This window comes from Giraffa tippelskirchi, chromosome 6 (assembly GCF_054371585.1).
Source record: "Giraffa tippelskirchi isolate mGirTip1 chromosome 6, T2T-mGirTip1v1.2.pri, whole genome shotgun sequence".
Taxonomy (NCBI): domain Eukaryota; kingdom Metazoa; phylum Chordata; class Mammalia; order Artiodactyla; family Giraffidae; genus Giraffa; species Giraffa tippelskirchi.
In genome coordinates, this window is record NC_137280.1 from 127,447,298 (window position 1) to 127,471,556 (window position 24,259).

Below are 24,259 nucleotides of genomic sequence, written 5' to 3' on the forward strand. Positions count from 1 at the left end.
TACATATAGTATATCCATTTAGCTGTTAGAAAGAAAGAAGCAAACCTACCATATGATCCAGCAATCTCACTCCAGGGCACATATCCAGAGAAAATCATAATTTGAAAACATACATGAACCCCAGTGTTCACTGCAGCACTGTTTACAATAGCCAAGACATGGGAGCAACGTAAATGTTCATCAACAGGAATGGATAAAGAAGATGTGGTACATATATAAATGGAATATTGCTCAGCCATAAAAATGAAGTAATGCCATTTGCAGCAACATGGATGGGTCTAGAGATTATCATACTGACTGAAGTCAGACACAGAGACAGACAAATATCATATGGTATTATCTGTATGTGAAATAAAAAAAAAAAAAGGGGTACAAATGAACTTACCTACCAAATAGCAACAGGGTTACAGATGTAGGAAACAAACATGGTACCAAGGGGCAAGCAGGAGATACACTGGAAGATTGGGATTGACATACACATACTACTATGTATAAAATAATTAACAGATAAACAACAAGGTCTTACAGTACAGCACAGGAAACTCTACTCAATACTCTGTAACAGTCTATATGGGAAAAGATTATAAGAAAGAGTAAGTAGATATATATGCATAACAGATTCACTTTGCTGTAGACTTGAAACTAACATTGTGAATCAACTATACTCTAATAAAAATAATTTATAGAAAGTAGATTTGTTTGACATAGAAAGATATGTTATACATTTTCAAGAGACAATTTATATATATACACACACATATTTTACAAATTAGAATGTTATTCAAATTTTAAAATATTTTAAAGAATTGAAGATCATGTACTTTTATTTACAAGTAAATTATCAACTTCTGGAAAGCACAAAAAATACCAAAAGTAATCAAAAGATCAGCGTCTCTCATGACGGCACACTGTCATTTAACAATTTCTGTCAATCTGCTTCTCTGAGAACTGTTTCAGTTTCTATCACTCGCCCAGTTGATTAATGAAAGAGGAACCAAAGAGTTAAAATGTAAAGTGCTTTGTCAAAAAACTAAGAAAAAAGTCCTAAAAAAGTCATGTTAATTTCTTAACAGTCTCTGGATGAATATTTGAGAGATGCAAAATACAGGGCAGGGTTTGGTATCTTGCAACTCTTCGCTGTTTTTCCCCTTTTAAAGGAGGCACAATGCTCCACTACATTTTCAGAAACCCTCAATGTTATTTATTTAGCTTTCAAGCGAGTCTTCCTGAAATTGGGTCTGTGCCACTTAGAATTTTTCTAAGGCAAAATAGCAAAAATTGTTACCTGTTAGAAAGTTAGAGTAGAAAGAAGAGTAAACTTAGATGATGATAGGAAGCTGAAAAAGTTTTCATACTTCACACACAAGAGCAGTAAGAGAAACAAACTGAAAAACTTAAGGAGGTTAAAAAGCAGTCTCTCTTGGTCTCCCAAGTGCTGTAACAATTTGATTGCTAAGAAGAGGAAGGAACCTTAGATAAGTTCTCAGATAAGGACCTGGAGGCCCTACAGACCTAAGACACGAGGGAGCCTCCTCAACAGGACTCATTCCATCACACCTTCCCCATCTGGCCCTGGAGCATGCATCAGCACCTGTTACAGTTCAGTTCCTTAATTATTTCATGGATATACATCACGTCTCCCCCCCTAGATGGAGGCGCCTTTGAGATCAACAAGAGTATGATTTCACCACTTCTCTGGAGCACAATGTGCAAGAGTGAACAGGTGGGAAGGTCCTCAGTAATACATACATTGACCCACATGACCAGCAGACAGAGGAGGGAGAAAAACTCTTCTGCTGCTGAATCTTGATGACTATCCACTTCTGAGCACTGAACTTTACTTACCTGACAAAATTTCTTCTTTCCAAGTTACTGTTCTTCCAAACTAAGGTTCTTTTCTTAGCACAGTCTGTTTTTGTTGGTTTGGCAAACATGTACTGACATGAAATTAGCATTAATGTTTTAGGAAAATATCCCTGGATCCTAAATATATTTGGGGAAGCTGGTTTCCCCTGGTTTATGGTTTAAAATGGTCTCAGTAAAGGATGAAATTGGGAAATGATAAAAAAAAAAAAAAAAGCAAAGATTGAAATCCATAATCCAGTAGCTTAGCCTTAAAAAACAAGGGCTTCTAAACACATTCACTGTCCACAGTAAAATATTTTATTATCATTAATCAAATGAGAACAGCTGACCCTTGAATAACAGGGTGCCAACCCCCATGCAGTGGAAAGCTGACTGTAACTTTACAGTTGGCCCTGCATATCCCCTGTACCCTTGGTTCTGTGCTTCGTGGACTGTGTAATATGGCAGTACACACTCAGATTTTTTTCAAGAACATAAGTGGACCCCCAAGGTTCAAACCTGTATTGTTCAAGGGTCAACTGTATATTCAAATGTTTTCTTCTTAGAATAATGTGTAATTATTAAGCATGAAATGTGGCTAAAGTCACTCAGTCGTGTCCGACCCTTTGCGATCCCATGCACTATACAGTCCATGGAATTCTCCAGGCCAGAATACTGGAGTTGGTGGCCTTTTCCTTCTCCAGGGGATCTTTCCAACCCAGGAATCGAACCCAGTTCTCCCGCATAGCAGGCGGATTCTTTACCAGCTGAGCCATCAGGGAAGCCCAAGACTACTGGAGTGGGTAGCCTATCCCTTCTCCAGAGGATCTTCCCCACCCAGGAATCGAACTGGGGTCTCCTGTGTTGCAAGCAGATTCTTTACCAGCTGAGCTACCAGGGAATCCCATGAAAGGTGGCTAAGGTACAGACAAGTCACCTGACTTGCTTGTATTCACAACCTTAGCTAAAATCAGAGGTGGTTCAGCCTCAGTTTTCAGATCTTTGAGGACATGAACCTGGTCCTTTTCCTAGAAGTTAACATTTCTGATTATTTGGATTCTGAAATACCTGGCTCTTTGTTTGAGCTGAATTAATTTAATTTTACTTTTACCATATATGTATGTATGCACATGTATATGTGTGTGTGTGAGAGAGAGAGAGAGATCTTTTCTATTTCCCACTAGGAGGACACAGATTTGTGTCTAGTTAATTTGACAACTGTTTTCAGCACAAGGAAAAGAAATTCATGTTGTTTTATTTCTATGGGACACCTTTAATTTTTTAAAAGCAGCCAACTTAAAATTGGTAATGTGGGATGGTACTGTTCTTTACCATATCACATATAATACCTAATTCAGGTATGACAGTTCCCAAATCTAATGTTAAGGCACCCAGTGTGTCTGAGAGAGGTCAGAATTTTTTTTAAAAAACGTACATTTGGATTGTGTCTAATGTTACAACTCTCACCCCATGAATCAGTGAATTCTATCCAAAGAGACCTACGGATTTTCCTCTCTTAACTATGGGTCTCAGCCATTCTTTTCTTATAGGGAAATTCCCCAGTTAGTGGTCACTTCATTTTGAGGTCACCGTTAGTCACGTATTCTTCCTTCCTTCCCTAACACACTTCCTTTCCCTTTTATTCCAAAGAAATAACTGAATCTGGCACCTTGATTGGACTATGGGAGCCTGGAGTAAAAGCAATTTTAGCTTCCATGAATAAAAGCAATTATCTAAGTACTTAGCAAACATCCAACCTAACCCTTTCTTTATAATAAATTACACATAAAGAATCAAGTGAATCAACCATTACAAAGTGCCTATTAGGAAGGTTAAGTAAATTGTGCAGGACTGTAGAAATAAGCGATAGATCTAGAGTTTGAACCTCAGCTGGTCTCTAAATTCCAGGCTTTTATACTTTTTGATCGCAGTGACTCTGCCTTTCCACCATGGGCAAGTTTCATAAGCAATTAGAATATCACCAAATGAAGGATCACAATTTCAAATGCACCCATTTCCCATAACTACTGGGATACAATGCAAAAAAGTGCCCCCCTCCAGTCATGCCCTCTGCAGTATAACTTCGCAGCTCCTCCACCTCCTGCCTGCATCTTGATTGCGCATTCTAACTTGCTTTCATCAACAGTATCTTTGACAATAGGGAGAAATAAGTCTAGGTCTTAAGAAGCTTTGCATGCTTCTGCTGGTACACTCAACAAGCTCTGGAGAGCCTGCTGGATGAGACACGACTGTCAGTCTTCATGGCCATAGTCAACCAGCCGGCTGCCACAGACACACCAAGTGAGCCTGGCTGAGATCAGTTAAGCCTGGCCAGATCAGCAGAACTGCCCAGTTGACCTGAAGACTCAGGAGGAACAAAAAAATGGTTATTATTTTAAAGGTACTGAATTTGGGGACAGCTTGTTATAGAGCAAGTACTACCTGATACAACTATTAAACAAATTAACTTTGAGCAAGCAGAAGTGAAACAACAAAAAAAAATCTTGCTTCCAAAAGATGGTTCCAACATGGAAAAGGTGGTTGATCTATAATAAATTTAGACATCAAAATAAACAATTAGGTATTTTAAAATCTACATCTGGAAAATAAAGTCCTTTTAATTGTGACAGTTAATTCACTTTGAGTCATTAAAAAACTATTTTCTTAAACTCTGTCTTTGAAGAGATAGAAACTTTATATTGTAATATGATTTTCAGAGAGTTAATATTCTCTTTAATAAGGAGCTAAAGATATATAGAGATCAGATGACTGAAGCAATGAACTTATTTATAAAACCACAAGAATTTGTCAAGACACGAGAGGGTTGCTCTTCTTCAGTTACCTTGATTTAGCTTAACTGAGTTCCTAAGAGGTTCAAATGGTGGCAGAGTAACTTGGAATAGAGAAGTGTGTGTGGGGGGGACAGATTGGAGAGCGCACCTCAAAGGGAGCCCTCAGCCCTCATTTTAACACAACACCCACTGTATACATGTTTCAGTTCCTCTGCAAACTTACAGGCAAAAAATCTGATAATGGTACCAGAGGTTCAAGTCTCCATTATGTAACCATAATTACTTAGTTTGCAAGTTAAGATCATAATGAAGCTATTTGAAGAATTACCTTAATTGAAAACGGCTTATGAATAGCATGGTATGGCACAACGGACAGGGTTCTCAAGCAGGAACCTTTGGCATTTAAGGAGCTGACTAATCATAGCCACATCACTAAAAATAACACCTAACAGTTCGTGAATACATTACAACTGCCAGACACTGTGTTATGAGGTTTATACCCATCATCTCATTGTGCCCATTTTAAAGGTGAGGGAACTGAGGGCTTACAGAGTTGCATACTTGCTCAGGGTCACAAAGCTGTTCAACAGATTCGCATCCAGAGAATCGGACTGCAGAGTCCTAATTCTTACCCACAGTACTGTACTAATGGTACCCAGCCTTAGTTTCCTCACATGAAAAGTAAGGACTGGACAGCAAGACTGGCTTCCACTGGACTGAATGTCAGGAGCAACTCCCTAATGGTTTGTACTTTTGAGTAGTGATGGGGATTGACACCTTTCCTGAACAAGGAATGTCCTGGAATACACACTAACATTCATTACTTGGTCTATTCCTTTGCTTCTCAAACACAGATGTGGAAGCCGCAGGGCTACTTTGGGAACAGGTCTGTCACCAGCAACAGTCACCCTGGTTGGTTTGCTGCCTCCCAGCGAAGGTCTGGCTGCCCTGGGCTTTCTCTTCAGTGCCTGGCAGAGTTGTGCGTGTGCGCGCTCAGTCACATCCACCTCTTTGCGACCCTGTGGTCTGTAACCCTCCAGGCTCCTCTGTCCGTGGGATTTTTCAGGCAAGAATACTGAAGTGAGTTGCCATTTCCTGTTCCAGGGGATCTTCCCAACCCAGGGATCGAACCCACATCTCCTGTATTGGCAGGTGGATTCTTTGCCACCGAGCCACCTGGTAGAGCTGGCACTAACTAAATGTTGAATGAATAAATATCCCACAGCCTCTGCTAGAAAGAGCCTGAAACTGGACACCACTGCCTCAACATTTCCTACAAATCTTTTAACTATAATTTCTGTAAGACCATAAGTTTCGAAAGGACAGAAACAACATCAGCCTTGCTTCACTACTGCATCCTTTGCAATTTGACTTATGCCTCACATATTGTAACTGCTGAACACAAGTGTTCTTATTGTTACTGCTGGCACTGGAGTCTTACAGTTCCAATTTGCCCTGGGTAAAATATATGATTAAAGGTAGAGTCATGTTATTTGCTCTTTTTCTCTGTGGTTCCTTGTTTAAATAGTCAACCTAAATTGAGTATCTTAAGTGCTAAGTGCTATAGTGAAAACATTTCTTGTGTTCAAGAAGAATGGATCTAGTTGAAGAGGTTAAGAAATATATAAAGAAAACAGCATTAGTCCAATAAATATTTATTGGGCACCTACTATGTCCTCTATCACTGAGCTACATATAAAAAACCTGTCTGATTAGCAGCTGCCATTGCATACCATCAGATGAGGAACGTGGTTGCTATGGGCTGCGCTCATAAAGGAAAGTAAACAAAGTGAGTGGGCAAAATGATCTAAAAGATGACACAGTACTAAAAGGCAAAAAGGATGAGCCTGAATCCCGGACTACAGTAGTCCTCAGCTACAGCATACAGCACACTGCTATGCTGTGATCAATTTTAGAATCTGTGGCAAAGAATGTTATTAATACTGATTTATGTATTTTCATTATAAAGTGTAAACACTGCCAGGTTATACTGACCTGCTATAATCCTTGTGGAAAGTAATTTGGAAATACCTGTTGAAAAATGTATATGTATATAACCTTGACTCAGGGTATATACCCGACTTGGAGGAATCTATGTTTAGAAACAAAGTTGCTACGTGTAAGAAGACGCAGAAAAGGATGTCTATTGGAGCCTTGTTTGTAGTGGTAAAAATCATTAAACAACCTGAATGAAATACTGTATAAGTGATTTTTAAAAATGAGATATACATCTGTTGATCTGGAAGGATGTTCAGAGTGTACTGTTAGAAAAGCAAGCTGCAGAGAAACTGGTATATGATGATCCTATTCTTATTTAAAACAAACAATCCAGGATGCCTTATATGTATCTATGCTTATATGATTATGCAGAAATGTGGAAGATATGGAGAGACAGGAAAGGAAAGGAAGAAAGAGGAAATGAGAGGCAATGAGGAAAAAAGTTTATTAAATGTTCTTGGTATAATTTTGCTGAAGGGAATGAACACATTATTTTTGTAAATTTTGAAAAGGCTTTAGTGAAAATAATAATAATAAAAACAATTCTTAAAAAGCCAATTCAGACTATCCTACCATCTCATCCTACACTCAGATATGCTTTCTTGGATATGACAGATCAGGACAGAGCTGCATGAGCTGTGCATAACCCACATTCTCCAAGGGCCCCGGAGTATCCATGTGGCTGCTATGTGGATACACACTGTGGTGGAAAGAGGATGGAGAACCACAATGCTATGAGGAACAGAACCACTGACATGTTTTGATTAGAGGAATAATAGTGAAAGTAGTGTTGCACTAGGGTATGGCCAGTTTTTGTTTTGTTTTTCTTTCTGTTGTGCTGGCTTCTCCAGAAACAAACTTAATTCCCTCCTGGTTTCCAGCCTTTTGTCTCCTACTCCTCACTCAGTGCCAGGGTCCCAATGGTGTCACAAGTGTGTCTCTCATTATCCACTTTAGTATTTTCACCTAAACTTGAAAGATTGATAAGGCTCTCAAACTTAGGGATAATCAAATTAAATCTAGTTATATTGTTGTTCCATTTAGGATTTCACTGATTTCTCTGGCTTTGACTTTTGAGAATGTTTACATATTTTACATATTGGCTTCAACAGCAGTCTCTCATATTTATGATAATCTATTCTCTCTCTTCTTCCCTAGTTGACTCTCTCCCACCCCAGTTTAAATTGTTGGTCTCCTAATTCTCCAGCTATTCATTATCTTTTGTGGCTGCTTTCTCTGGATCCCTTCCAGAGCCCTGTCCTTGGTCCTCCCCTCTTTCTTCCTGAATGCTGAAGCAGTTCGTTCTTAAATGACCTCATCTGATTTTCTTGCTTTAGTTAATAACTACTTACCTTACATTTTCTCTTTTCTATGACTGCCTTCACCATATTAAGTTGAACTCTATTACCATTCTTAGTAGAAGAGAGATCTTACTAGCTTTGAATTGCTGCTATGTACTATAGATAGAGTAAGTCAAAACTAAAAACAGAGTAAGTCAAATCTAAATAAGCTAAATAAGCTTAAGAATGATAATTGGGAAATTCAGACAAAAATAAGACACCTTCTTTCTTGGGAGTATTCAGTCATTATCTGAAAAATGGGCAAATTGGTTTCTTGTCTGACTTGTTCTAGATAAATCAACACAAATGTATACATTACATGTCTGCAAGCGTAATCTCAATTCTTAAACAAGTGAGAAATAAGATGAAAGCTATGAAAGGTACTACCTAAAGCAAGACAAATTTCAAGAAGCCAGACCTCAAACTCTTATTTTCAAAGCTTTGGCTACCTTAATTTGCCAAATGGTACCAGACTCAATGGAAAATGTACCAGACTCAAAGGACAGGAACTGGAACAAACTCTGGGAGATACTGAAGGACAGGGAAGCCTGGTGTGCTGCAGTCCATGGGGTCGCAGAGAGGCAAGACACGACGGAGTGATTGAACAACAGTAACAAATGTACCAGCACTGTTCTAAGACACTGGGAGAAAGCAATTCATTTCAAAGTCTCAGAGCAAGTTTAAAGGCTGACAACAATTAAAAACACATTTTCTTTATGTACACATTGTCTGCATAAGCACTAATGCATCTTAAAACCTAGTTCCTATCTGGAGAACATAACTTGGGTTGTCATCTCTCAGTGATACTATCTGCTGACATTTCTCTTCTCTGGAAAGACAGAGGTGCAGTCCATCCCTACACATCTTAGTTTGTATGTCAGGTTTGTTTATTCATATATTCAGTGTGCATTTATTGAGGTCTTACTATGTGTTAGACACTGTGTGTCTTGCTGGGATACAAGAATAAGCAAGGCCAACAGCATCACTGCTCTTAAGCAACTTAGATTTCAGCAGGTGAATAGATAAGACATAAACAATTAGATATATAATGTTGAGAAGAGATGCTACTGTTTCAGATAAAGCAGTCAGAGGTCTCTCTTAGGAGTTGACATTTAGGTGGAGACCTAAATAAAGTGAGAGAGAGAGAGAGCTGTGTAGATATGTGGGGGGGGGGGGAATGTTTCCAGGCATAAAATGCGTCAGGGGACCTAAAAAGAGGGTTATGCTTCTTGTAGAGAATAAGGAGATATTCTCAAGGGACTGGAAGAAAAGAAAAAGTCTTAACATCAATGGTGCAAGTCATGTTTCCTCCCTCTTATATCACATAATGTACAGGATGACAGTACTGTATATATTGGGCTTCCCTGGTGGCTCCGTGGTAAAGAATCCCCATGCCAATGCAGGAGATGTAGGTTCAATCCCTGGGTCAGGAAAGTCCCCTGGAGAAGGAAATGGCAACCTGCTCTAGGATTCCTCTAGGAAATCCCATGGACAGAGGAGCCTGGAGAGATGCAGCCTATGGTGTCACAAAGAGTTGGATATGACTGAGCGACTGTGCGTATTAGTTTCCTGCACAGGTGACTGAAGTCTCCGGCTGGTTCATTCCCAGCTACTCACTGCTCATCTGATTAGCTCATTCTCTCTGCCTCTCTCAGACTCCTTGTTGCCACCTTTTTATTCCAAATAGCTGAATCAACTCCTACTTCCCATTCATCCACACACTGTACTCCATGAAGTTTCAGTTATGCCTTTTGGGGAAAGTGGACATTTCAGAAAGCAAACTGGGTGCAGAAAGTGATGGGGGAAGCTGGAGTCGATGGTGGAGTGGAAGAGGTATGAAGATCTCTAGATCTGTGAGGTTCGCGGTTGGAGATATTCATCTTCACCTCCAGATGCCCAGTGCCTAGCTCGTTAAGTGTGTGCTGCGGCCAGTGTGGTTGGGAGGCACTTTGAGATGTAGTTAACCTCCCACTCCACCCATCTCAAGAATTCCCTTCCTAAGACATGCCTTTGTGGCTCCTCCACCTATTACCACAATGTAACTGGAAGCTTATGTATTTCCCAGTGTTCATACAGAAACACTTAGGCATAGAAAAATCAGATTTAACCAGACCCTGGAACTGGCATTTAGAACTTTCATTTTCTTCTTCCATTGGTTTGTTAGTCCTAACGTTTCCTCTGGCTTCACTTATTTACTCTACTTTCTCTTTTAAATATGTCTGTGGTACCCCCAAAGTACTATACAGCCTTGTTAAATGATTATTATCAATTAAACGGTTACTCATCCCTAACATATTGAGTTAGACATCATTTCACCTATTTTTCTTAACCTTTCTTGTAAAATTATTTCTTATATTGAAAACCACGGAGAAGGCAATGGCACCCCACTCCAGTGCTCTTTTGCCTGGAAAATCCCATGGACGGAGGAGCCTGGCAGGCTTCAGTCCATGGGGTCGCTAAGCATCGGACACAACTGAGCGACTTCACTTTCACTTTTCACTTTCATGCTTTGGAGAAGGAAATGGCAGCCCACTCCAGTGTTCTTGCCTGGAGAATCCCAGGGACGGCGGAGCCTGGTGGGCTGCCATCTATGGGGTCGCACAGAGTTGGACACGACTGACGTGACTTAACAGTGCCCATAGACTGCACCTACACCAGCCCATTGTATATGTTTAGTGATAAGACACATTTTCTACTGAAAAGAAACATCAACCAGGCTCCTAGCTAAAAGAACAAGCTAGAATATTCCAGGCTAACAAAAGAGTATAGAAATGAAAGTGAACTTATTAGTAGAGCATGCTGGCCACACTATAATGGCTCTTTATTTCCCTTCCTTAGCCATCAAAAACTTACAGATCATTTTGAGGGGGAGAAGGAATAACTACTTGAGAAAACAGGTTGTTTTCAATACAGACATGGAAAACGTACTCAAGTTATTAAGCAGAATAGTCTCAAAAAGAAAATTCTCACTAAGAATTTCAGCACTAACAGAATGATTACAAAAGGTATATCCTATTTTTAATGCCACTGAACGTATCTTCATGATTTCAAAGGCTGGGATCCATTCCAATTCTAGCATTTTATGAATAATAAACATGGATAAATTAAAAAAAAATAAGAGTAGTGACAGCCAAAATTTACTTAATTTTTAAAAGTACTTTCAGTAGGAGCAGAAAATTTCTTTTCAGGTCATAAGGAATAAAAGTAGAAAATACATGTAACTGTAACTCTCTATAAATAATTTTAGTGTACTCAGGTTATTCTTCCTATACATGCTAAGTCGTTTCAGTCATGTCTGACTCTGCAACCCCATGGACTGTGGACTGTAGCCCACCAGGCATTCTCCAGGAAAGAATATTAGAGTGGGTTCCCATGACCTGCTCCAGGGGATCTTCCTGACTCAGGGATCAAGCCCACATCTCTCAAGTCTCCTGCATTGGCAGGAGGGTTCTTTACCACTAGCACCACCTGGGAAGCCCCTGTTCTTTCTAAAGTTACCCTCAAATAGTTAATTCTCTGATACACTGACTGGAATGGGAAATGAATTGTTTGGGACTGGGAAATGAGATTGGATTTGGATTTTGGAAAAGGAAATGTATTGTTGTAGGAATTTACATTTACTGTACATCTGCTAACATCAGATTCCCTTCAAGTTCAAGGTAAAGACAGGCCCACTTTACTTGAACATAAAATATATATTAATATATATGAAAAAAATCGGCTAAGAGGTGAGTAAATCTATTTTTTTCTACACTATGTCAAGAAAAGGGAGTATGTAAGTTGTTAGCGTTAGCATAAAGCTCCTTGATAGCTTAAAGCAAGCAATCCGAACTTAGCAATTGAGCCACATTGATTTCAAACTAGTTATGTTGGGAGGAGCTCAGTGGTGTCAGACTCTTTTGTGACCCCATGGACTGTAGCCCACCAGATTCCTCAGTCCATATGATTCTCCAGGGAAGAATACCTGAGTGCGTTGCCATTTCCTTCTCCAGGGGATCTTCCTGACCTGGGGTGGAACCCTTGTCTCCTACATTGGCAGGATTCTTTACCATTGAGCTACTAGGGAAGCCCTATCTTGGGAGGCTAGGCACTTATTCCAGGGGTATTCCACAAACTTTTAAATTTAAGTCTTCTACAGAAATACCTACATGAGTTCTTTTAAATAATCTCAGTGAAAACAAATGTTATAATTTGGGAGAGGATTAAATTTCTACATTATTGGAAATACTTCAATCATTTGAAATCACATAAGTAAGGTAAATGATCAAGCTAAGGAATAAACACATTTTCTGATTAAGCAAGAATATTTAGATGCTACTATAGTGTAGTAAGTCTTATAAGGTGGTTTTGAAGGCAATTTCAAAAGAGGAATATACATAGCCTCCCAAGGCAGAGGGTTAAAAAGACAACATTCACTTTGTGTTTTCTGTTTTTAAAAAATCAATCTAGCTATGTTATAGTCACACTTTGTCCTTAGTAAACTCAGCTGGATTCCAAATGACAAATTTCACATTTAGTTCTAACTAAAAGTTTTAGTTTCCCTGTAAGAAAGCTGCCTACAAACTGAGTTATTTTTTTATATTATCAATTTAAATTAGCATATTACCAGTTTAAATTATCAGTTTTATATTATCAATTTAAACAGCTTACCAGTTTAAACTGTCACTTGTTTCTGAACTTGACTTTTTGTTATCCAAAGAGATTGGTTTCATCCACTAAATTTGTTTTTCTGAAGTTTTCAACCAGTTTATCAAAAAGAAAAATGCTAGTAAATAAAGTCAAGTGAACTACATAATTCTCCCAGATTTATGCCCTTAGGATACATTTTGGTATTCATTATAGTCAGAAGTTCTTTTGCACACAGCTTTTCAGATTAAAGTTTCTTAATGACAATCTTTGCATACTTGATTTTAGAATACCAGACAATAAAACAGAAAGAGGGATATTCTAGCATTTATTTAAAAGGATAACAATGTGGTTGAAGTTATTAACATGGCTATTAAATTTACATCACACTGAAAAGCTAACAAAAAAACCCAAACTGAAAAAAAAAAATGCAATAAGAAAGTGATTTGGCCCTTGATAGCTTTAAATATATTTAGTCCTTATAAAACGGGGATCCATGACCCTTCAGGGATTATACATAATGGTGCTGAAGATGTCTTCATGCTTCATCAACGGGAAACACCTACGCAGGCACAGATGTCCCAATGTACTTAAGCCAGTGAGGGTCATGTTAGTTTGAGCTCAGGGGACTTGGCAGAGCTTTAAGAATTCCACACTGAATTTTTATAGCACTTTTTAATTTTCAAAGTAAACAACCATGCACAAATCCCTCAAGCAAGAGTGCTGGGTGTTCTCACTAATTTATAGAAGCTGAAACTGTGACAGAGAGCAGTAAGTGACAACACAAATATACGCAAGAGAGACAAGTGGCTTGATCCCATTTCTCCTTTATATATCGTTTAAAAATTCACTTACGACAAATAAGAAGTATCATTTGGTAAATAATCCACCTGCAATGCAGGAGACCCTGGTTTGATTCCTGGGTCAGGAAGATCCCCTGGAGAAGGGACAGGCTACCCACTCCACTTCTCTTGGACTTCCCTGGTGCCTCAGCTGGTAAAGAATCCACCTGCAGTGCAGGAGACCTGGGTTCAGTCCCTGGGTTGGGAAGACCCCGTGGAGAAGGGAAAGGCTACCCACTCCAGTATTCTGGCCCAGAGAATTCCATGGACTGTATTGTCCATGGGGTCGCAAAGAGTCGGACACAACAGAGAGACTTTCACTTCACTTCAAGAGGGATTTCTAACACATTAAATATTTCCCCTTCAGATCACAATTAAGTATTCATATTATTTTCTTTCTCTATAAATGTCTCAAATTTACCCACCTGTAAAATTAAGGTAAATAACAGCTGTCTTCTATACTACGAAGTTATTGACAAGAGTCGGTAACAATACAGAAACTAGAATTAAAAACCTTCATAGGGTTGTTAAGGGGTTTAAATGAGATGAATGCATACAAAGTCTTAAGCATACTGGTGACAGAAAATTACAGAAAAAATTATTAGGAAAAAAAAGTTTAAAATATACAGGAAAGAATATGGATAATATACATTTTTAAAAAATAGTTAACTTCATCATAACTTTTACAAAATACCTGACTAACCTGTATTTTGTTTCAGATCTCTAGAGACCAGATGTTGAGAGAGGCCTGCTGGGGAGCTTAGACTGCTGAGAACTAGGTATTCTAAGCGTAATTGCTGCTGTTGTTTAGTTGCTAAATCATTTGTGATAATGCAACTAACTAATCCTGTGCTCTTTCTCTAAACACTTTCTATAGGTCTCATTTCCTCTTCTGAAAAAATAAGTGTGGGCTGTAAATGAGCTCTCAAGTTCCTTTAACTTCTAATCTAAAATCATTGTACCTAACGCAAAAAGCAAGCTTTGAGAACCTGAGCCCCAATTCTCAGGCTCTACCAACAACAGTGTTTACATACTATTTTCTATGTACCATCAACTACATTATTTTAAATTACTATTTTGTAAAAATACTGAACCTGGTTTCATTTTTGTCTTATACTTGACAGAGTACAAAAATAAATTTTAGTTTTTCATTCCCTTCCCCAGGTGCCTCATTCACCAAAATAATAAGAGGACTGTAGGATTTTAGAGACAGAAGTACACACATGTATTGAAAATAATTCATGTATAATTGTAAAGAAAATATTTTTACTCTAAAACACCTGATTATTCAAGGTCACAGATCAGTTCAGCTCAGCATTAGAACTCAAGTCTCCTAATTTTTAGTCTATTTCTTTCTACTACTTCTACTATTAAGTAATGAAATTGTTTGGAATGGATCTGAAGTTTTGTTTTTTTTCAATCCACCAAATTTGCAGTTTATGTCATCTTAAAATTAAGGAAACCCTTATCCCCAATAATTACAAAACAAAAACACAAAACACTGAAACAACAACAAAGTAAAAAAGTGTCCACAGCAAACTGGTAGAGCTTTAATGTTCAACATGTGACAATCATAAGGTCATAAGTCACACATTGCCCCAACCAGCATGAAATAATAAATCATGTACTAAATTAGATGTCATTTCACAATAGCTTAAAAAAATTGGCTATCAAATATACTTTCATAATAGCCATAGCTAAATATTAAGGACAATTATGAAATCAACCAGAATAAAGGTTAATTTTATTATAAAAAGAAAAATTAATATTTATTGCCACAAACTGTATGTCCTAAATACTACATACTTAAGTTGAACTTAAGTTTAAAAAATAAAAATTCAATGTAAGATAATGTGCTAAATATTTATAGCTAATCATATTATTAAACCTTTCTCCCCTGAAATATATATATTTGGAGCTCTACAGTGCAAATGAAAAAAATTCTAGAATGAGACATTTTCACTAAATTTGTTGTATTATAGACATTATTAATCTTGTTGAAACTTGTTCAAAAGAAAAAAATTTTAAAGCACTCAAAATTAATATGTTACTCTGAAAAAATATATTTAAGCATGCAGCTCTACTAAGATAAGTCATTAATATTTAAGCTGGGCCAGAGATAAAATTAGGTGATGACACACTTCCATTCAAAATAACTGGCTTTAAGGACTATATTGCAATATAAATAGTTTAAATGACCATCTAGCAACTGGAGAATTCCATAGTTTATTATGGGCTTCCTCAATGGTTCAAGTGGAAAAACTATGCCTGCAATGCAGGAGACATAGGAGACTCAGGTTCAATCCCTGGGTCGGGAAGATCCCATGGAGGAGGAAACAGCGCAACCAATTCCAGTATTCTTGCCTGAAGAATCCCATGCACAGAGTAGCCTGGCAGGATACAGTCCATAAGGTTGCCAAGAGTCAGACATGGCTGAGCATGCACACACACATAATTTATTATAAATAGGTAAGATTAAATAAGAATCCATTTCCTTACTTTGCAGCAGAAAAACACACAACCCATGGAAATACATTACTACTAAAGAAGAGGGTTCTACTCCTGGAGTGTATGACACGGTCAGATGACAGTATATGTCAACGTGCACTAGGAAATATAAAGTGCTTATATCAACATAATACATCATTACTGTTTCAACTACATGCCAGTAATTAGACTTTTTTGAGTAAATAGCAGTCTAAATAAAAATGGGAAAAATACAAATTTGGTCTTAGCTGAAATAATCTAAAAGGAACTAAAATTTCCATTCCATCCTTTTTTGTTGTTGTTGTTAATAAAGGATAGCGAAAGACAACAAGGATCCCTATAAACATCAGGGCTATATTGCCACAATTAGCTTTAGATTTTTACGTCAAATAAACTATGTTGTAATCCTGGTTAATGCACTGCTTTATGTACAAAGAGTTGATGTGCAAGGGAAAAGGAAGGAAAGGGAAGTCGCTCAGTCGTGTCCGACTCTTTGCGACCCCGTGGACTGTAGCCCACCAGGCTCCTCCGTCCATGGGATTCTCCAGGCAAGAATACTGGAGTGGGGTGCCATTTCCTTCTCCAGGGGATCTTCCCGACCCAGGGATCGAACCCACGTCTCCCGCATGGGAGGCAGACGCTTTAACCTCTGAGCCACCAGGGAAGCCAACACAGCCCCAAATTTCTCTTTTTTCAGTCCTCTGAATTCATGACAGCCGATTCAAAACATACGGCTGGTTTTAGGAATGTTCTTGATGTTTCTAAACTTATCTTCCACCTTTCCACATCTCTACTGCTTCACCCTCTCACATCCCTTCCCCCAACTCCTGTTAATCCACGAACTCCACTGGAAACCTGTATTCAAGGGATATATGTGACAGTGGTAGTCAGGAATAAAAAGGCAATCTATTAAAATCTGGTGTTTGAGGGTAGAAATCACTCTCTCCAACTAATTTTGAACTATTATATTTTCTAGAATATACCTTCGTGGGTAAAAATCAATATAAAAATTTACCATTAAAACTCACACTCTAATCCAGTTTAGCATAAAAATGATCATGGACAATTCAAAGAGAGAGGAACACTTAACAGATCTTTTGTTTTTGTTTTTTTTTCCCCTAAATGGACGCTCTCCATAAAGATATTTTTATTTACTTGAAAAACGCAAAACATTAAGTAGAACAAGCCAGAAGAAAATGAGGGCAATTGGCTCTCTGAAATTACAGAAATAAGTAGTACATTGCCTTTTAAACCCTTCTATAAAGGTCAATAAGTAATTGATTTTTTTTCAGTTATAGCTAAATTCAACAAAATATTTCTTGAAAATCCTTTTGCAACAAGATTTACCAACATACATTTTTCATGACTTGGAAATATGGAAGCAAGTGCCCATTAATTTGGCAAACACCTGTAAATATTGCATTACACAATTATCAGGATGTCCTGATATGTTATCAGGCACAAACCTATTTTGTGTATTTAATTTGCTCACATAAACAGTAGTACATAATCAAAATTTTTTGCTCACTACAATTAGGTATGATGTTAAAAGTAAGAAAAAATATGTTTTAGGAAATATGCCCCAGGCTAATTTTAAACCCAATGTAAATTAAGAGTTCCTAACAACTAGGCTATTTCAAATCACCTGCAGCCCAGAGTGGATTAAGACTTATATAACCAACCAATTAATACAGATATTCTTTTATATTAGTCACTCATACTAAACACTTTTGATCCAATCTCTCCTTCACTAAAATCTCAAAAAGCCACTAACATGATCTCTACACACATATGAATTTTACTGCTGTTACAACATGCATTTAACCTATATTTATGCAAGGTATGTTTCAGAATAGGTCTTTTATGGTTCATAAAATTTATAAACAGTCTATATAACAGTGAAAGTGGCCAGATTAACTAAAATATCTGTAACATCAATAGATAAAGCCAAAACAGCATTGTAATACAAATTATTTTTATCAACTATAAAAATATAATTTAATAGACAAAGAAATATCACAAGAAGTAATTTCAATAAAATCTGACCACATGCTAATCACACATCTCTGTATTGCAGTGATTCCAAACTATAACTAACACACCTGAATACACAATGTGTTTATCTTGTGTTTTTTTTCTTTTACTAATAATAAAACCATAACGAAGTACAGGGTTTTAAAAAATGAAGACAAACAGCCAAAAGCTAGCCTCCTTGAACATTCGGAAATCATTTTATGAGTGAATATCAGAAATATTAAGCTTAAAAAGACACCGATTGAAACACTCACTGCCAGAACCTTTGTAAGGAGAGAAAAAAGCTACAAATAAAGTATCCATTAAAAAAGGAGAGAAATCAGTAAAAATCTCTTCCTCAGGCCTCCTCTCTCTCTGAGAAAACAATCAACACAAGGTTAATAAGAAAAGTGTGAAGGGGACACAATTTGCTTCATTCACCCTGTGTTTGTACAGGTCTTCATTCCATTATGTTAATAAGAGAGGCACAGATGCAAATAATAATGAGATGTTAAAATCTACATCAATTTCATAGCTTCAGGAAATGCCAATCAACTGAGCCTTAAACTCCACCTATGACTTAGTTTACAAATTCATCTTGCATCATTCTTTCTCTCCAATAACCATACCCTTCAGAAAACGATCAACTTTTTCATACTAAAGTTTCAACACAGTTCCAATAAAAGCTCTTAATTCCACCAGAAACCATTTACTTCTATGCCTCCTTTCAGCAGTTGCACCATTAATGCTCAAGTGAAACAACGTTGAAAATCAAATTATGCAGAAATGTGCCTTCATCAATGTTACAAATTTATGCTAAATTTTTTGAATTTCAGTATTTAAAAAGTATATTAAGGTAGAATGCCTACAGCGTTTTACTTAAAGAATGTATCTGAGTATCAACAAGGTTCCTCTCATTTTACTATCAATTAACTTAAATCTTCAAATAGTCTACTATGGCCCATCGTGATATTCATAATTTTACAACAATGTAATAACTGGATGTTGTACTATGCTGATACATCAGAAGAATTGCCTTCCCTCACAAAAGAGAGTGAAAAGTGTTTTTAAGCGTTTTAAGAAAAAGCAATTTTAGGTGACATCTTAAAAAGTCAAATTACAATTTATGCTTTAAAAGAATTTAAACAGAATGCAAGTGAAGTTATTAGCGGATTTAATATTTCTGTATCTAAAGTCAGAAAGTCATTATTTAACATAGTTGTGGTCTTAGCATGTTGAATTATCTGCTGATTACTCAAGGTCACTGGTCATAAAGTTTGGCTAGAACCATGCAACATATAGAGAAGAGAAAGCAACCAATTTTAATTATATCAGGGTTATTGTTGGAAACAATAGGCTAATTCAATGATTGTAAAAAGAAACACTGTTTCAATTTACTTGGAAGAAGCTTTGTTCTGGGTAATCACAGTTCCCAATGTTAAGACAATGCCATTAAGTACAAAATTTTCAAACCTTCTCAAACTATCCTGTAAGGATATTACATCTTTTCACTAGGACACAAACTGATTATAATTCCAAGCCACACATCAGCATAAAATAATCATTTCACTAAATATTAAAGAATTTTGAAAGAGCCACATCATCATTTTGCCTACCATCATATGGTTGTTGAGGCTGACATACCTTAAATGTTATAACCACTATAAAAAGTATTAAAACTATCTTTAATGATTTAAGAATAACTATATTCATTTAAGACTTTAATGATTTAAGAATAACTATATTCATTTAAGACTTATTCTCCAGATCCTAGATTTTATAGCGCTTAATGAAAGTTAAGTGAATAGAAAATGAGAAGTTCTTGTTCCACGCTTTTACAGTAAGGAAAATGAAAACAATACCATGCTGAGTATCAGAACAAAAAGCATTAATAATCACCAAGCATTTCCTAAGATATATATTATTTTTCTTTGTACAATTAAATGTTTTATAAATCAATGTAGCAGTTTCCTACAAATACCTTAGTCAAATCAAATGTACGTATTCTTTTAAGACAAATAAGCACAATCATGAATTCCACTACCATAAACTGAGATTGAAAAATTTTAAACACAGCATGTCTTTTAAGATTGAAGCACAACGGGCTAATGTAGTAACATCTCAAATCTTCTTACTGAAAACATTTTAAACCTTCAGTTCAGAATGACAGCAATAAAAAGTTGAAATGTTCTAAGTAAAAGATAATTATTATTTAAGTAACAGATTAGTAGGTAGTTTACATTAAAACACACAAGAACCAAGGATTTTTTTTTTTTTATAAGAAACATCTAAGCCTTTTAAAAGGAATAGAACATAGCCTAAATCTAAGTTTAAAATTTTTCCCCAACAAGCAAAGCTTCCTAATTAAAGACGAAAGAAAGTCACCTCAGTATTAGGGTATATCATTAATAGAGAAAGTATTTTAAAAAGTTTTAAATAAAATTTTCAATGACAAGTTAGTGGGAAGTGACTACCATTAACATTTTAGAACTTGAAGTACTTACGTATAAAGAAATCATGGTGTCTACTATGCCCTCCTCCTAGCTTAAAAAGTCTCACTGATTAATAAATCAGTCTTGTGTCTCTACAATTAATTTTTATATTTTCCTTCACACCTAAAATGTGATACATATTTATCTGAATTGGTAATGGGTGTGCAGGACAGAGCATTTAACCCCTACCAACAGATTCACCTACATTTAGAACTTTTTCTTGGTAATTACATTTTTACAGACCTTTTTGAGTCCAACAGAAATGTCAGTATACTTATAAATGATGGAGAATAAAGAAGACAGAAACAAATCAAACATAGCTGAGACTGAAGCTTAACAATGTTGGCCATTAGTTATATATGTGAGAACTTGTAGGAACATTTGGAAGTAAACTCAGCACCAATTTCTTTCTTCAAGAAACCAATCAGCAGACATAATTTATCTCCCCTGGGTCAGGAACTCTGTCCCACATCTAATACTCAGGTCAGGTAAACTGTTCACTGCATTGCTTTAGTAATCTCAGAACTCAGTTTCTTCAACAGGAAGGTTCACAGTTTGAAGAAAAGGGTTCATTGTTAGTACTTCTAATTTTCCTCAGGCTAACACTTCACAGATGTACAAATACAGCACAAGGTTTGATTATGTAAGTATTAAAAATGTTTTGCATTGTAATGTAAGAGCATATTTTAGGACAACTTAAAAATATGCACAATAAATGTTTCCACACATTATCCTCCTCTGAATTTACATCACTTTTACTAAAATTATGTTAATGAGCAATATTATCTTAAATTTTTACATAAAATTTTCTATCACTGCCCAATGGGATACTAAATACCACTATTTCGGAAAAAACAAACACAAAACTTGAAAGGGTTTTGTACAGATAAATCACGTAGTTTGTCTACCAAGCCTACTTTGAAAAGACCACTTAAACTTATTCACATGACAAAGCACTTGAATTGCGGTCGAACACATTCAAATAAATGTTTAAATCTATCAATGGATCTTAAACATACCATTTTCAAGAAACAGAAAGCGTTAATCTTACCTTGAATAGCCGTTAGAAAAAACAGATCGACCAGAGAAGTTCAAAGTCCCCAAGGAAGTCAAGTTATCATCTCCAGACCCTTGGCATCTATTCCAATTTTCTGAACCAACAGGAATTGGTGGAATGACATTAAAAATAGGTTTCTGATCCTGCTGCTGAGAAAGGGATGCTGTATTCATGTCGTAGTGGTACATCTGTCCCCCCGAGGTACTCACACCATGAACAGAAATGGCAGACATTTTATTACCAATTATATTGGCCCCAGAAAAGCTGGCCTGACAATAAACTGGGCCCAGTTTCTCCTGCTTAATTACCCCAGGGGTGCAGAGTTCGATAAAATCTTCTTTTTCTGTTTTCACTTGGGGCAGTGGCACACTGTTAGGACTTGGTAAGATCAAATTTCCATTATCTTTAATTTTAGGCTTAGTGTCCGGTAAGACAAGAGGCTTACAGTCCTCACTCGAGCTTCCTTCCAGAAGGAATGGATCATCCTCTCCCGCCAAAGGAGAAAGCAAACAGTTTTCATCTATCAAGAGGTCTGAGCTCCAAGGACTCTCACTTGTCTCTTTACTTGGAGACCCAGAAGAAAACTCCAAATCCTGGAGCTTTTTCCTCCAAATGTCAAAGGTGCTTTGGTCTGTGGTGTACAACTTCATATTACCCCCATTACTTCCCTTCTGGCCTTTCAGATTCTGCTGTTCTGAAGACACATCAGAGTGAGTTTTTGGAAACTCCTTCTCTGTGGGGGCAGCAGAGACAGCAGGAGATGCCGAATTCTTGGGGTTCTCTGGAACACTGGTTGACCTATTGAGGTTTGCGATGCTTTCTTCCAGAAGCCGAAAGTCTGTTTCCCCAGAGGAAAGGCTGATTTGGCCCTGCTGTGGGAATCCCAGGTCATTTCCCATCACTTTTGTCTCTGTCTCTCCCATGTACAGTCCCATTGACAGTGAAACTGCCTTGGACAGATCTGGTTGCTGCGCATTGCTTCCTGAGCCTTTTGGAAAATCAACCAGAAGTTTTTGCTGCTTAGAGTCTGACTGGGAAGCAGCAGCCAGTAAGGGTGAAGATGCAGAAACCTTCACAATAGCTCCTCCCCTTAGGGTTTTATAGAAGTCCATCACATTTCCCCTCTCTCGACCAAGCACACTGCTGGGGATTTCTTCTCTACTGGGAGTGCTTAATGACTCCTTGGGGTCCATCAGTGAGTATCAGCTACAAAAAAAAGAAGGGGACATAATAAGCTACAAAATCACATTATCTCTGTGATCCGATTAGTAAGAGCCTGTTAAATGAACCTTTTAGTTAACACCGAATCTAATTCCTTGTTATCAAAAGAGTAGATAGATTCTGTCTTCCAGAATACAAAAGCAGAGGCTCCGGCTTCCATTCAGTGGACCACATTTAAAAGTACAATGCAGTCCATTTGCACAGCTCTGAACAAAATTGTATCAAAGTAAGCCTGGCTATTCATCCTGCTACTCACAAATTGGTAACTTTGTAAATCAGAGACATTATAATTCATGACATCTGATTATTCCAAAGGTTCCAGCTGATATCAAAATATTTAATTAAAAAAAGGAAGTATGATCATTTCTTTTCAACTAATCAAGGTTATCGGCTTTTCTGAGAACCAATAAATGTAAAATTTGATTAACATTATGCTAGAATTCTCTGTTTCTAATTACTCAATTCCCCTCCTACCGGCTGGTCACACATCCAAACCTTTTAGTACAACCTACTAGTGAACCATGTATTTTATTTGAAAAATAAACAATGATGGTCTGCTCATCTTCCAATAGAGTAGGAAAAGGCTCTTATTTTAACCTGTATTTCCTACTGAATGTGCCTAATAGTGCCTGCCTTCAAATTTTGGACATATGAAATGAAAAGCACTGTACACAGGCTAATCAAAATTTAGATTTAAAAAAGTAGAATAGAATGTTTAGTAGCTTCACACTACAATTTTAGCTTATTTAAATACTGTACAAGAACTATAGCTCTCTCAAACCGCTACAACACAATAGAATCTAGATGAAACTACATGTTTTTAAACCGCTTAAGACCTCAGGATGAAATACTATTATAATCTCTAAATTAAATTTTTTCCTTTCTGAATATCTAAGTATTGAAAAAACAAAACAAAACAAAAAAACACCCAGACCTGTAAAATCACATTCATATAAATCCAAGTAAAATGCTCAGAACAATTTGCTCCGCATTCTAAAGCTTCACCTATCCTAATTCTGAGCCTTCTTTCAAGAGGGTTAGGTTGATAGGTTATTGATAATCAAGATGTTTTAAGAGGCAGGCATTCTTTGATAAGCGTTATTTGCAACATTATAGTCAAATCCCGTTCGAAGAAAGAAAACTTTTCCTGTACGGAGACTTTAAGATGCTCAAACTTCACTGGTCCTCTCTAAAAGTGGAATGTGATGAAGGCAGAGAGGTGGGTATCTGCCTCTATAAATCTCAAGGGTAAACTGCTTTTCCCCTCTGCTGTATTTATCTGATAACGATCTCTAAACACAAGGTATCAAATGGAGCCTAATGAATTTCCACGCCGCTTTGACAGCTGCCTTCAAACTCGAAACCAAAACAAACTTCATAAAACGAAAAGATCCCTCAAACGACTTTATCCCGCCCCCCCCACCGCGTTTAAGTTGCAAATAACCCTGTCACAGTAATCGGCCTTAACGAACCATGCCAAGGGGTCTTAAGCGGCATTACAAGGCTGCAATTGTCGTCTGCAATCTCAAAACGTCAAACTAGCGCT

General features: G+C 37.1%; 1 protein-coding gene across 25 annotated transcripts in view; it reads right to left on the reverse strand.

Moving 5' to 3' along the window:
• NR3C1 (nuclear receptor subfamily 3 group C member 1) overlaps nt 1-24,259 on the reverse strand; it is a 320,089-nt gene that overhangs the window by 88,082 nt on the left and 207,748 nt on the right. For all 25 annotated transcript variants that reach the window (XM_081504719.1, XM_081504716.1, XM_081504715.1 and 22 more), the window contains one exon: nt 21,487-22,698. In XM_081504719.1, the coding sequence (XP_081360845.1) occupies nt 21,487-22,685 (1,199 nt within the window). In that variant the 5' untranslated portion in view covers nt 22,686-22,698. The remainder of the gene's footprint in view (nt 1-21,486; nt 22,699-24,259) is intronic.